This window comes from Pristis pectinata, chromosome X (genome assembly GCF_009764475.1).
Source record: "Pristis pectinata isolate sPriPec2 chromosome X, sPriPec2.1.pri, whole genome shotgun sequence".
Taxonomy (NCBI): Eukaryota; Metazoa; Chordata; class Chondrichthyes; order Rhinopristiformes; family Pristidae; genus Pristis; species Pristis pectinata.
Window position 1 is genome coordinate 7,388,828 of NC_067450.1, and position 15,013 is coordinate 7,403,840.

Sequence of the window (15,013 nt, forward strand, 5' to 3'; positions counted from 1 at the left end):
GGCAAACAGGAGCAGGCATAACTGAGTGCCGGAAGTCGTCAGAAAAGGCGGCAGCGTCATCAGGGTTAGAAAAGAGAGGCGGGCGAGTATAAAACTGAAGCAGGAACAGAGATAAAGGAAGCTTACCATAGGCTGCATAAGGTATGATTGGTGGTGCATCCAGGAAGGGTTATGGACCTGTGTGTGCACAACATAAGGGAGGAATCAACAACAACAGCCTGCATTCATATATCACCTCAATGTTTTGTAGCTATTGGTTTAAAGGATGTGGAAGTTACTGAAGCCAGCATTTAATGCCCATCTTGAATTGCTCCCAAACTGGAAGCAGTTAAGTACCAACTACACTGGTGGACCTGGAGTTACAGAGGGGAAGGATGGTAGACTTCCCCTCCCTGAACAACATCAGTGAACCTGATGAGTTTTTGTCACAAGTTTTGTAGTCATCGTCACTCATGACTAGTTTTTTAAAAAATTCGAGATTATTAACTGAAATTAAATTCACTACCATGACCCATTTTAACTTCAGATTTATTCAATACTTGAATTTAAATTCCCAGCTGCCATGGAAGGATTTGAAAGACAGAAAACCACAGAATGAGATTATAATTTAAATATTAACACTAAAGGTTTAGGCCATGAGGTAACTTTTAGGGAGCATCCAAAAGGGAGGAGAAAGAAAGAGGTAGGGAGATTAGGGGGCAAGGTTCTGGGGCTTGGGTCCAGGGAGCTGAAGGTAGGCCCGTTAGTGGTGGGGTGATTAAATTCAGGGTTAGAATTGAAGGAGGGTAGAGTTCTCAGAGGATATATTGTCTGTTGCTCCAGATTCCAGCATCTTGGGCAAAAACTCCATTTCAAACAATGTCAACTTCCCATCTGCTCTGGTGGGATTTAGGTCACCAGGCCACAAGTCGACTAATTTGCCAACCATGATGTCAATGCAGCCACTTCTTCATTGCAGATGTCAGCTTTTGGAAGGGGTATGAAACCACCTTCTACTTTTAGCCTCCCCAAGTCCAACTGCACGGTCGCTAACTCTAGTTGGTCCTATTCCTGGAGGTGTGATCACATGACCTCCTGCCTTGAAGCACTCCTCTTCCCATTGGCCCATCCTCTAAAGCAAGTGCCTGCCCTCCTTCCCACCCCAATTGGAAAGGGAAGAGAGACTGTTAAATGATTGTGTGGTTCTTGATTGATAGCCACACAGGGCAGGCACGGTAGTGTAGAGGTTAGCGTAATGCTTTACAGCACCAGCGACCTGGGTTCAAATCCGGCTGTCTGCAAGGAATTTGCACGTTCTCCCCGTGTCTGCGTGGGTTTCCTCCGGGTGCTGCTCCGGTTTCCTCCCACATTCCAAAAAGACGTACGGGTTAGGAAGTTGTGGGCATGCTATGTTGGCGCCGGAAGCGTGGCGACACTTGCGGGCTGCCCCCAGAACACAATGCAAAAAGATGCATTTCACTGTGTGTTTCGATGTACACTTGACTAATAAAGGTATTTTATCTAATCTTACAGTCTTTGTTCCTGATCTCCAATATCGACAAAACTAATATGTTCATTGATTTTTTTTTCCAACAGTTCTTTTCTCCAAAGCTCCTCGCATTTTTATCCTGGATTTGCATGCAGAGGGACCCTAGAGGTTACATGGCAACCCTTCCTGCCCTCGTGGCCACGTCACAAGGTAAGCTCCAAGCACTCACCTGAAATGAGGACACAGGCGAGGTGATGTAAGGTGTGATGGATGTCTGCGCGATCATCCTGTTGGGCGCAATACTGTATGGACTGGAATAAAATCTAGAGCAAGACAGAAGACAGACAGACTTGAGGCATCGGTAACTACTTATTTGTTAAGTTGCTCCCTATTTGGTCCTTTAGAACATAGAACATTACAGCACAGTACAGACCCTTCAGCCCACAATGTTGTGCTGACATTTTATCCTGCTCTGAGATCTATCTAACCCTTCCCTTCCACATAGCCCTCCATTCATTCATGTGGCTATCTAAGAGTCTCTTGTCTCTTGTTCCTCATCTAATCTAAATGTCCCTAATGTATCTGCCTCCACCACATCTGCAGGCAATTCGTTCCACGCACCCACCACCGTGTAAAAAATCTTACCCCTGACATCCCCGTTACACATTCCTCCAATCACCTTAAAATTATGTCCCCTCGTGTTAGCCATTTTCGCCCTGGGAAAAAGTCTCTGACTGTCCACTCGATCTACGCCTCTTATCATCTTGTACACCTCTATCAAGTCACCTCTCATCCTCCTCCTCTCCAAAGAGAAAGCCCCAGCTCGCTCAACCTATCCTCATAAGACATGCTCTCCAATCCAGGCAGCATCCTGGTAAATCTCCTCTGCACCCTCTCTAAAGCTTCCCCATCCTTCCTAAATTCTTTGATCTGGTTCCTCTCCATTCCTACTCCATGACAACCAACGTAAGCCCTGGCATACTTTTACCAGGTGACACTCCACTCAGTCATTCTACGATAGGCTACAAAGAAATGTAAATGCATAACACTACTTTTTCAACATTCTGCAATGGAAATCAATTCTTCCATGAGTTTAGTCCAACAACGACCACTTCTGGGTCATTTTGTGTTACTTAATTTCTGAATCAGAATCAGAATCAGGTTTATTATCACGGACTCAGATGTCGTGAAATTTGTTGTTTTGCAGCAGCAGTACAGTACAAAGATGTACAGTACAAATCACTATAAATTACAAAATAAATAAATAGTGCAATTAAAAAAAAGGAATAACGAGGTAGTGTTCATGGGTTCATGGACCGTTCAGAAATCTGATGGCGGAGAGGAAGAAGCTGTTCCTGAATCATTGAGTGTGGGTCTTGCCAGTGTGGAAAATTTTCCAGGATGCTTCCTGCCGGGAGTGGCTCTTGCAAGCCTGATACTGTTCCCCTGTCTGAGCCACATATTATGACATTGTTCCCTGTGTAATGCTCCAACATGCTTTTAAAACCTCGACACTGGATTGGGAAGCCAGCAAGGTAATTAAATGACTCAGCCACAACCTCAGCACTCACCAGCCCCTGCACGAAAACCACTCACTAAACATCCCTCAGTCAGCTCCCAATCTCCTCACTGCCCCTCCTCCAGATCAGTAGCCCACTAATCTCTTGGCCCAGAGCTCAGCAGTCTGAGAAGGGGCAGGTGTCACAAAAATTCACCCCTCCCCCTATCTAGGCCCAAGCCAGAATACTCCTTTTGGAACCAATCTCCAGCCAGAGGCAGAAGAAGGGAAAACACCTCTGAGAAATCCTTTATTCATCGAGGACCCCACAAGTATGGCTGTGACGAGAGGGAGTTCCCAGAAGGCCGCTCTGGCGTGAATGAGTGAAGGGGTCAGAATGCAGGAGCTGGGGAAGGGGCAGCATTGGGATCAAGGTGTCTAAAGAGGCAGGAAACCTTTGAAGCTCCAGTGGGAGAAGTTATCACAGAAGAGGCAAAGCTACTTACTCATTTTGCAAAGCAGTGGTTGGGTCATAGGTCAGTGTCATTGTACCCTGAAAGAATAAATGAATGGTGTTCATTATCAAGGCACCATTTACACCGTGTCTCATGAACAATAACTACCTTAAGAACAGGGGAAACAGTAGGTAGCAATACATCTTATTCCAAAGTCAAAGTCGAGTTTATAGTCGCATGCACAAGTCCATGTGTGCACAGGTGCAATGAAAAACTTACTTGAAGCAGCATCACAGGCACACAGCATCAGATACACAACGTTCACAAGAGAAACATAAATTAAACATAAATTATACACAATTTTTACAAGAAAGAACACAATTAGAACAGAAAAAAACAAAGCCCATTGTAGTGCAAAGACTTCAAAGTGGTCATAGTGTTGCTGTACTGAGGTAGGGTTAGGGTTTTGCTGGTTGGTTCAAGAACCGAATGGTTGAAGGGAAGTAGCTGTTCCTGAATCTGGTGGTGTGGGATTTCAGGCTTCTGTATCTCCTGCCCTTAACGTATTCAATCTTCCTGTAATGTATTGCAAGGTAGTCCAATATCACAACAGCAGAGCTCATGAGACTGCTGTGAATAACTATGGGAGGTATGGAGCTCTTCAGAACGTGTGCTGACTCCTTTCCAGCAAGCTAACAGCAAGCATCATAGCCTGTACAATGACATCGTTACATTTCAAATGTGACTTATCTGCATATGTAACGCTGAATACAACTACACAGAACAGGATGGAGACACAGGAGAATGCAGATGCTGGAATCTGGAGCAAAAAAGCAAACTACTGGAGGAACTCAGCAGGTCAGGCAGCATCTGTGGACGGAAATGGACAGTCGACGTTTCTGGATCAGATGAAAGAAAGAGTACAAAGAAGATTTATGAGGATGTTGCCAGGAATTGAGGGCCTGAGTTATAGGGAGAGGTTGGCCAGGCTGGGACTTCATTTCTTGGGAGCGTAGGAAACTGAGGGGTGATCTTATAGAGGTGTATAAAATCATGAAGGGCATAGATAGGGTGAATGCACACAATGTAGCGGTTAGTGTAACGCTATTACAGCGCCAGCGACCCGGGTTCAATTCCGGCCGCTGCCTGTGAGGAGTTTGTACGTTCTCCCCGTGTCTGCGTGGGTTTCCTCCGGGTGCTCCGGTTTCCTCCCACATTCCAAAGACGTACGGGTTAGGAAGTTGTGGGCGTGCTATGTTGGCGCCGGAAGCGTGGCGACACTTGCGGGCTGCCCCCAGAACACTCTACACAAAAGGTGCATTTCACTGTGTGTTTCGATGTACATGTGACTAATAAAGAAATATCTATTTTATATCTTTTTCCCAGGAAAAGGGAATCAACAACCAGAGGGCAAAGGTTTCAGGTGAGAAGGGAAAGAGGTAACAGGGACCTGAAGGGCAACTTCTTCACCCAGAGGGTGGTGAGTATAGGGAACGAGCTGCCAGGGGAAGTGGTTGGGGAAGATACAATAACAACTTTTAAAAGGCATTTGGACAGGTACATGAGTAGGAAAGGTTTAGAGGGATATGGGCCAAATGCGGGCAAATGGGGCTAGCTTAGGGGGGCATCTTGGTCAGCATGGACGAGTTGGGCCGAAGGGCCTGTTTCTGTGCTGTATGACTCCGTAACCCCAAACGTTGACTGTCCATTTCCCTCCACAGATGCTGCCTGACCCGCTGAGTCCCTCCAGTGGTTTGTTTTTTGCTGCAAATTAGAGCAGGAGAAGTCCATGAACCTGCTTCTTCATTCCACAAGATCATTCCCTGCCTTCTCCCTGTATCCTTTTGATTCGACCAGATTTCAAACATCAGTTGACCTCAGCGTCGAATATACTCCGACTTTGGGAGGGTTTGAATGCAGGAGCAAGGAATCCTTACACTGATTGCGTAGGGTGTTGGTGAGGCCATACCTGGAGTATTGTGCACAGCTTTGGTCCTTACCTAATACAGGATGCACAGAGGGAAGTGTCATGAGGGAGTGAAGATTCACTCGTCTGGGGATGGCGGGTTTGCCGCGTGAGGAGATATCGAGTAGACTGAGACTGTATTCTCTAGCGTTTCCAAAGGAGAAGAGGAGGCCGCACCAGAAGGTGCAAAATTCTTGCAGAGTTTGACAGGCCGCATTTAGGGAGGATGTTTCACCTGGCTGAGGAGATCAGGACCAGGGGCCACCGCTTGGGAATAAGGGGCAGGTTGTTCAGGACTGAGCAAAGGAAAGAAATGTTTTCAGAGGATGGTGACCCTTTGGAATTCTCTACCTTGGAAGGCTGTGGAGATTTACTCTTGATGCATTTAAAACAGTGAATGATAGAATCAAGGGATGTGGGGATCGTCCTGGAAAATGGCACTGAGGTAGAAGATCAGCCGTGACGGGCAGGTCTGAGGGGTAGGTTTGAGGGGCTCAGCATTCGCCGCCCTCTGGGGTAAAGAAATCCAAAGATTCACAACCAACTGAGACCAGAAGTTCTTCCTGGCATCAGTACTAAATGGCCTACCTCTTATTTTAAGACTGTGATCCTTGCTCTGGGCTCTGAGACAGGGGAGACAACTTCTCAGCATGCACCCTGTCAGATTCTTTCACTCTTAAGATCCAGGTGTGTCAAAAGCTTTATGACCTCTATCCCTACTTCTCAAACACTGGCAATCTTTCCCAAAGACTTCAACTAGACAGGGCCAGATTTCCTAATCTGGGACCTTAGTGATCTGGGCTCTTCAGTACAACATGGGATGGTCCAGTCACCCACAAGTTTCTGTGTGAGCTGCTTGCATTTGGGGTTTGGTCAGGGAGATAACAATGACAACCTGCATTTCTGTAGTGCCTTTAATATGCAGTAAGCTCTCGCTTGTCCAGTATTTATGCATCCAGAGTTCTCATGCAACTGGCAAGAAGGCCAGTCAGCCAAAATCTCCTCAGTCTTCAACTGCGACTCACAGAAGTTCTTTTGAACCCTATGAAACACTGTTAGAGCATCCAGAATAAATGACACTGGCCTTTAGATATTTAGAATGAAGTGATTTTAGTTTCAGTGGTCACTTAGCTCAGGTTAGAGTATGCATAGCCTGCATTGATTGTTTTGTTTTTATGAAAATAAGCTGAAATAGTGGATTTTATTTCAAGTGTTATGCAAAATAAGCATGAAAAGATATTTTTAGTTTATTTACATTTACACTAAAGGACCGTGCAGTTGCAGGCTAATGACCAGCAACATCTTCTTCGAAGATTTGGGAGTGCAGTCATTCATTTGAATTAATTTTGCTGTATTTTATATTAATACTGTGTAGCCCTAAAATATAGAATTACACTGTAAACCTTTGTCATTTTAAAGGTAAGGAAATGACATATAGTTTGGCAATTTATTTAAAGGTTCATGAAGAGAATACTGGTGTGTGATGTACAGTAATGTTTTTACGAGCAATCCTCATCCATCTGGTCACTTCCATTCCCCCATGGATGCCAGACGGCTGAGAGTTTACTGGAGTAAATTATCCAGGGTGTTTTTTGGAGCATTATCAGGCAGACTTGAACTCCGAGCCACACACTGGGATGAGTAACCAAAAGCTCAATCAAAGAGGCACATTTTAAGGACCGTCTTCAAAAAGGTGACAGCAAGGAGAAGGGACGGACAGGAGGGAACTCCAGAGCTTGGGCAGCTGAAAGTACGACTGTTCATGGTGACGCGATTAAATTCAGCGAGGACAAAACGGCCCAGATTGGAAGAGGGTACAGATCTCAGAGGGTTAGAGAGTTGCAAGAAATAACAGAAGCAGGGACGGGTGAGACTGGGAGGGGCTTTGGAAAGATAGATGGGAATTGTTGAGTTGATGGGCTTCTTAATGGAAAGTCGGTGAGGGTCAGCAGACACAGGGTGATGGGCAAATTGTGAGGGGGTTGTGAGATTAGACAAGGGCAGCAGTTAAGGAATAAACCTGAGTCTACGAAGTGGGGGGTGCAAGGGAGACTGCGGCAATATCTGTCGGAGACCTGAGTGCCTGTTCCGGGGTCGAGAGGGGGTGGTGGGGGAGCTTCTGTTGTTGCAGACTTGCCTCGTGCTGCAGTAAGTGAGGAAGCCCCAGGGGACAGATGCAAGAGACGCTCCTTACCGGCTCCCCGTCTCTGGGCCAGGCTCTGCCATTCTGCAGGTACTTGTTCTGATTCTGCCGTTTCTTTTGCCCGCCGTCTGCAAACTTGCACAGCAGAGGTTCCGAAGGAGCTGCAAGGACAAACAGAGGAATGCCAACTCGCTGGAGGAGGGTGACCCTCGGCAACCCCCGACCTCTCATCCTGCTACTCCACTGCCCCATTGTCCCAAATATAGGCCCGCCATCCCTTCCCCACCCTAACCCCTTTCGAAGAAGGATGGGTGAAATTTATGTGAAATTTACGCACCTGGAACTCCCGGCTGCATCTTAATGAATTTCCCGTTGAAATGAGCAATGATTGCTTCACATTTCTCTGTTGATTCCATCCTTCATGTAAAAACAAATCCAATAACACAGGGTTAACCAGGATGTCAGGAGGTGCCTCATGGATGCAGGGGTCAGAGAAACCTAGACCCCACCTCGATCGAGACTTGGTGTCCGTGGTTAAACCTTTTAGCTTGAATGAGCTAAAAGCTTTAACCACGGACACCGAGTCTCGATCGAGATGGGGTCCAGGTGCAGGGATATTCGACAGCCTGAGTCTAGAGTACAGTGGTGAGAGGTGAGGGTGCAGTGAGACAGTGGAGCCAATCCAAGATCCTATGGAGACACAAGAGACTGCAGATGCTGGAATCTGGAGCAACACACAAAAAGCTGGAGGAACTCAGCGGGTCAGGCAGCATCTGTGGAGGGAAATGGACAAATCGATGTTTCTGGACCAAAGACGACTTGCGAGGATGTTGCCAGGACTCGAGGGCCTGAGTTACAGGGAGAGGTTGGGCAGGCTAGGACTTTGTTCCTTGGAGTGTCAGAGATTGAGGAGTGACCTTATGGAGGTGTATAAAATCATGAGGGGCATAGACAAGGTGAATGCACACAGTCTGCTTCCCAGGGAAAGGGAATCAAAAACTAGAGGGCAGATGTTTATGGTGAGAGGGGAAAGATTTAAAAGGGAGCTGAGGGGCAACTTTTTCACCCAGAAGGTGGTGAGTATATGGAACGAGCTGCCAGAGGAAGTGGTTGAGGCAGGTAGATTGGAGGGGTTTAGAGGGATATGGGCCAAATGCAGGCAAATGGGACAGGCTTAGATGGGAATCTTGGTTGGGTTGTAACCTTGCATCCTGAGGCAGGGTTTCGACCTGAGACATCAACAATTTCTTTCCCCCCACAGATGCTCCTCTGTCGCCTCCCCCCACAGAGTTCCTCCAGCAGATTGTTCGTTGCTCCAGATCCTTTGGGCCCCCTTCAAGTGTGGCTTTCCGCAGGGACGGCAAACTCACGGAATGCACTGTTGTATCCATGGAAATCGCACTCACTTTCCTGCCAAAACATCTTCTCCTATTGAATCCTTCTGACACTGCAATGGCCGCTATACTTCGAAAGCAGTTTACTGGCTGCACTACATAGTTCCACTGCTGATGGTGGACTTGTGGTGTGAACGGTTTAAAAAATAGTCATTCCTCTCCACTGGGACAAACCTTCCCGGTAAAATTGCGGAGTGATCCTGGTCAGTCCAAGACCATTCGACTCATTGTGCTTCTGCCAGGAAAGAATTCCATTAATCCCATGACCCTTGCTCTCTTCCCAAATTTTCCCCTTTCGAGTGTTACTATTGAATCTGCTCTTCCAAGGCAGCACTTTCATGATTATTGTGACACACTGGGTGAAAGATTTTTATCTGTGCCTTCTCAGCACTGTCCTGCCTGCTACTGCAGACAGCTTGCCCTCATTAAAAGCCTTTTTCATTTTTCACAGTCTCCTCAGCTCCAAGGAAAGCAAGTCCAGTTTCTCCACGCCCTCCGTGAGCAGAAGGAAACATGCGTGTGGGGGAGCTCGGAGTAAAGGGGACAGACTGTCTACATGCCACACCCACGGAACATGAAAAGCGGTGGCAGCTTCTGAAATCCCTTCGGATTCAACATCCAGGGTTTTCCAGTTCCCTCTCCCTTACCCACACCAGGGTTTTCCAGTCATGGAGCCGTACAGCACAGAAACAGGCCCTTCGGCCCACCTTGTCCATGCTGACCTTTTTGCCCCTCCACACTCATCCCACTTACCCGCATTTGGACCGTAGCCTTCTATTCCCTGCCTATTTAAGTACCCGTCCAAATGCCTCTTAAATGTAGTAACTGTATCTGATTCTACCACCTCCTCTGGTAGTGAGTTCCAGATATCAACCACACTTAGTGTAAAAAAACTTACCCCTCAAATCTTTCAAACTCCTTCCTCTCACCCTAAACCTATGCCCTCTTGTTTTTGATACCCCTGCAATGGGTAAAAAGGTTCTGACTATCTGCTCTATCTGGGCCACTCATAATCTTATATACCTCTATCCAGTCACCCCCTTGGCTTCCTTCACTCCAGGGAAAACAAGCCCAGATGATCCAATCTCTCCTTATAACTAAAGCCCTCTAATCCAGGCAACATCCTGGGGAATCTCCTCTGCACTCTCTCTCTTACCCATATTCCCAGCCTAACTTACACCCAAGCCACACTCTGGTAGGTCATCACATGGTTTCTCAATGGTTGACTCAAGGACGAGCCGAAGCCTGAGGCCTAAAGCAAACACTGGCACTGACAGAAGGCAGAGTAAGAGAGCCTCATATTTATTGTGGATTTTGGATATCAGGAGTTGTGCCGTGATGACCTATTGTTGTGAGGTGTTCTGTAGTTTCCTTTCACGTGTTTAACTATACAGAAACTGCAATAAGGATACAACAGTCAACAATAAACGGATTTACCGAGTCACCAACACAAGCAAAATCCAGCTTTCTGACCTGCCATATCATAAATTATATTTTATTTTCCTTTCAATTTACTGCTTTATTTTTACCATTGCTCAGTAATTCTTAACCAATCTTAGTCCTCAAGATGCATCTTTAATTTCCACTTATTTCCTGCCTTCAGGATTTCGGAATTCCACACAGCTCAGCCTTGTCAATCTCCTAGGATTGCTCTACAGTCTAGATTTATAAACTAATCTCTGGGAACCTGGCTGGGAACAAAACCCAGCAGCAAAAAAAAAACATTGGGATTTTGGGAAATTAGAACAAAATCGACAAGTTCCTTTCACATTTCTGTCTGTGAAGAATATTGGTGGCCAGGGTAAAATAGGTTGTTGGTTTAACACACTGTGACTGCAGTGTGTGTTATGGAAAAGCTCAACGTCATTCAGGACAAAGCAGCCCGCTTGACAGACACCCCATCCATCACCCCGAACACTCCCTCCCTCCACCACCGGCGCACAGTGGCTGCAGTGTGCACCGTCTACAACATGCACTGCAGTCACTCACCCAGGCTACTCCGACAGCTCCTCCCAAACCCATCACCTCGACCAGCAATGAGGCCAAGGGCAGCAAGCGCAGGGGAACACCACCTCCTGCAGAGATTCCCCCCGACTCACACACCATCCTGACTTGGAAATATATCGCTGATCCTTCATCGTCACTGGGTCCAAACCCTGGAACTCCCTCCCCTTCAGCACCGTGGGAGCACCTTCACCAGCAGGACTGCAGCAGTTCAAGAAGTTGCCTCACCCCCACCTTCTCAAGGGGCAGTCAGGTCTGGGCGATAAATGGCTTATGCCAACTCTCAGAGTACCCCGTCAATCCCCATCCCCCATTTAATTCCTCTGTTTAATTTACCCACAAGGAAGGGAAGGTCGATTGATGATCAAATCGAGGCAGGTAAGATTGTGCAGAGATTTCATCGGGTTAGTTGAAGGAAGAGGTTTCTTTCGTGAGGGGAGACCAGAACTCGGGGTCATGATTTCAAGTTGGACGCTAATAAACCAATCTTCTTAAGACAGAGAGAGGGGAGAATGTGGAACTTAGGGTGAAGATGGGTGTGAGGGGAAGGATGAATGGGAATGAGCAACAGAAGTTAATGTTGACGGGGTGGGTTGGAGGGGAGGCCGGTGTGGAGCATAAAAGCCAAGAATGGACCACTTGGGCCAAATGGCCTGCTTCCATGGAATAAACATGATGTAACATGCAGCTGGAAAAGCCGGCAGTGCCATCACTGCCATTCACCAACACTGGCAGAGAAGAAATCATTGTGCGCCACCTCGCTTGCATTGGGAGGGGGAAGGGGTGTGACTTGGCCCCAGTCGGGCTGAGGGGTAAATGCAGCGAAGAGTTTTGTTTTGTACTTCAAAGTCATTCAAAGTTAAAGTCGAGCTTATCGTCATCTGCACAAGTCCATGTGTGCACAGGTGCAATGAAAAACTTCCTTGCAGCATCACAGGCACACAGCGTCAGATGCACAACAGAATTTCAGAAGCAGCGTACACAGCCGCCTATATCTCCTTTAAACTTTCCCCCTCTCACCTTAAATGCATGTTGTCTCGTATTTGACATTTCTACCCTGGGAGAAAGATTCTGTCTGCCCTCTTATAAACTTCTATCAGGTCTTCCCTCAGCCTCCAATGCTCCAGAGAAAACAACCCAAGTGGGTCACCATTCCACAGGTGAAGCTAGACGTCACTGACTTCAGGAAGCGGGGTGTGGAGTACATGCCCCAGTCCGTATCAATGGTACTGAGGTGCAGATGGTTGAGAGCTTCGAGTTTCTGGGTGTAAACATAGAAACATACAGCACAAAACAGGCCCTTCGGCCCACCGTGTCGTGCCATCCATCAGACCACCCTCACACTACCTAACCCCTTCCTCCCGCATATCCCTATCTCACGTTCCTCCATATGCCTATCCAACAAGCTCTTGAACCTGTTCAATGTATCTGCCTCCACCACCACCCCAGGCAGTGCATTCCATGCACCAACCACTCTCTGGGTGAAAAACCTCCCTCTGACATCTCCCCTGAACCTCCCACCCATAACCTTAAAGCCATGACCTCTCGTCTTGAGCATTGGTGCCCTGGGAAGGAGGCGCTGACTGTCTACTCTATCTATTCCTCTCAATATTTTATATACCTCTATCATGTCTCCTCTCATCCTCCTCCTTTCCAGTGAATAAAGCCCTAGCACCTTAAGCCTCTCCTCATATTCAATACCCTCCAATCCAGGCAGCATCCTGGTAAATCTCCTCTGCACCCTTTCCAATGCCTCCACATCCTTCCTATAATGAGGCGACCAGAACTGAACACAGTACTCTAAATGTGGCCTAACTAGAGTTTTGTAAAGCTGCATCATAACCTCGCGGCTCTTAAACTCAATCCCGCGACTTATGAAAGCCAACATCCCATTGGCCTCCTTAACTGCTCTTTCCACCTGTGAGGCAACTTTCAACGAACTGTGAATATGAACCCCCAGATCCCTCTGCTCCTCCACACTGCCAAGTACCTTGCCGTTTACCCTGTACTCTGCCCTGGAGTTTGTCCTTCCAAAGTGTACCACCTCACACTTCTCCGGATTGAACTCCATCTGCCACTTGTCAGCCCAGCTCTGCGTCCTATCAATATCCCTCTGTAAGCTCTGACAGCCCTCCACACTATCCACAACACCGCCTATCTTAGTGTCGTCCGCAAACTTACTAACCCAGCCCTCCACCCCCTCATCTAAGCCATCTATAAATATCACAAAAAGTAGAGGTCCCAGAACCGATCCCTGCGGGACACCGCTAGTCACTGCCTTCCAATCCGAGGGCACTCCTTCCACCAATTCCTAATCCACACAGCCAAGCTTCCTTGGATCCCTCGGCCTCTGACCTTCTGAAGAAGCCTACCATGAGGAACCTTATCAAATGCCTTACTAAAATCCATGTAAACCACATCCACCACACTGCCCTCATCAATCTTCCTGGTCACCTCCTCAAAGAACTCTATCAGGCTTGTGAGGCAAGATCTTCCCTTCACAAAGCCATGCTGGCTGTCCCTAATCAGTCCATGATTCTCTAGGTGTTCATAAATCCTATCCCTTAGAATCCTTTCTAACAGCTTACCCACCACAGACGTGAGACTCACCGGTCTATAATTCCCTGGCCTATCCCTATTACCTTTTTTGAACAAAGGGACCACATTCGCAATCCTCCAATCCTCCGGCACCACCCCCGTAGACAACGAGGACTCAAAGATCCTTACCAGCGGTTCAGCAATCTCCTCCCTAGCCTCTCGAAGCAGCCTGGGGAAAATCCCGTCAGGCCCCGGAGATTTATCTGTCTTAATATTATTTAACAACTTCATCACATCCTCTCTCTTGATATCAACAACCTCGAGAACATTACCCCTACCAGCACTCCCTTCCGCATCATCAAGACCCCTCTCCCTGGTGAATACCGAAGAGAAGTACTCATTCAGAACTTCTCCCACTTCCGCCGCCTCCAGGCAAATTCTCCCACCTTTGTCCTTAATCGGACTTACCTTCACCCTAACCATCCTCCTACCCTTCACGTACTTGAAAAAGGCCTTGGGATTTTCCTTAACCCTACTAGCCAAAGCCTTTTCATGTCCCCTTCTAGCTCTCCTCAGCCCTTTCTTAAGTTCCTTCCTCGCTACCTTATATTCCTCACGGGCCCTGTCTGAACCTTGCTGCTTATACCTCACATATGTTACCTTCTTCTCCCTAACAAGTCGTTCCACCTCTCTCGTCACCCACGGTTCCTTCACCACGCCATTCCTTCTCTGCCTCACCGGGACATATTTATCCCTAACATCCTGCATAGGATCCCTGAATATCGACCACATCCCCATGGTACATTTTCCTTCAAAAAGGACATCCCAATTTACACTCCCAAGTTCTCTCCTTATAGCCTCGTAGTTAGCCCTTCCCCAATTGAAAAACCTCTTGTCCTCTCTGCACCTGTCCCCGTCCATGACAATTTTAAAGGTTATGGAGCAATGGTCACTGTCCCCCAAATGCTCACCCACCAATAGATCCTTCACCTGTCCCGGTTCATTTCCTAAAACTAGATCTAACATGGCATTCCATCTAGTCGGCCCGTCAACATACTGCGTCAGGAATCCCTCCTGGACACATTTAACAAATTCTGTCCCATCTAAACCTTTGGCACTAAGCAGGTTCCAGTCTATATTTGGGAAGTTGAAGTCTCCCATTATAACAACCCTGTTATTTCTGCTTCTCTCCAAACACTGCCTGCCAATCTGCTCCTCTATATCTCTACTGCTACCGGGGGGCCTATAGAATACTCCTAGTAGAGTAACTGCTCCTTTCTTGTTCCTTAACTCCACCCATACAAACATCAACAATTTGTCCTGGTTCAGCCATGTAGATGCCACGGCCAAGAAAGCACACCAGTGCCTCTACTTCCTCAGGAGGCTAAGGAAATTCGGCATGTCTCTGATGACTCTTACTAATTTTTATCGATGCACCACAGAAAGCATCCTATCTGAATGCATCACAGCTTGGTACGGCAACTGCTCTGCCCGGGATTGTAAGAAACTGCAGAGAGTCGTGGACACAGCCCAGCACATCACGGAAA

General features: G+C 47.3%; 1 protein-coding gene across 3 annotated transcripts in view; it reads right to left on the bottom strand.

Annotated features, from left to right (window-relative positions):
• LOC127567032 (RNA-binding motif, single-stranded-interacting protein 2-like) overlaps positions 1–15,013 on the bottom strand; it is a 207,426-nt gene that overhangs the window by 14,306 nt on the left and 178,107 nt on the right. For 2 of the 3 annotated variants that reach the window (XM_052009664.1, XM_052009661.1), the window contains exons 6-10: positions 7,868–7,947; positions 7,525–7,691; positions 3,473–3,519; positions 1,698–1,791; positions 127–177 (exon numbers count right to left, since the gene is read on the bottom strand). In XM_052009664.1, coding sequence (XP_051865624.1) covers positions 127–177; positions 1,698–1,791; positions 3,473–3,519; positions 7,525–7,691; positions 7,868–7,947 — 439 coding nt within the window. The remainder of the gene's footprint in view (positions 1–126; positions 178–1,697; positions 1,792–3,472; positions 3,520–7,524; positions 7,692–7,867; positions 7,948–15,013) is intronic. The other variant, XM_052009662.1, reaches the window with a different exon arrangement.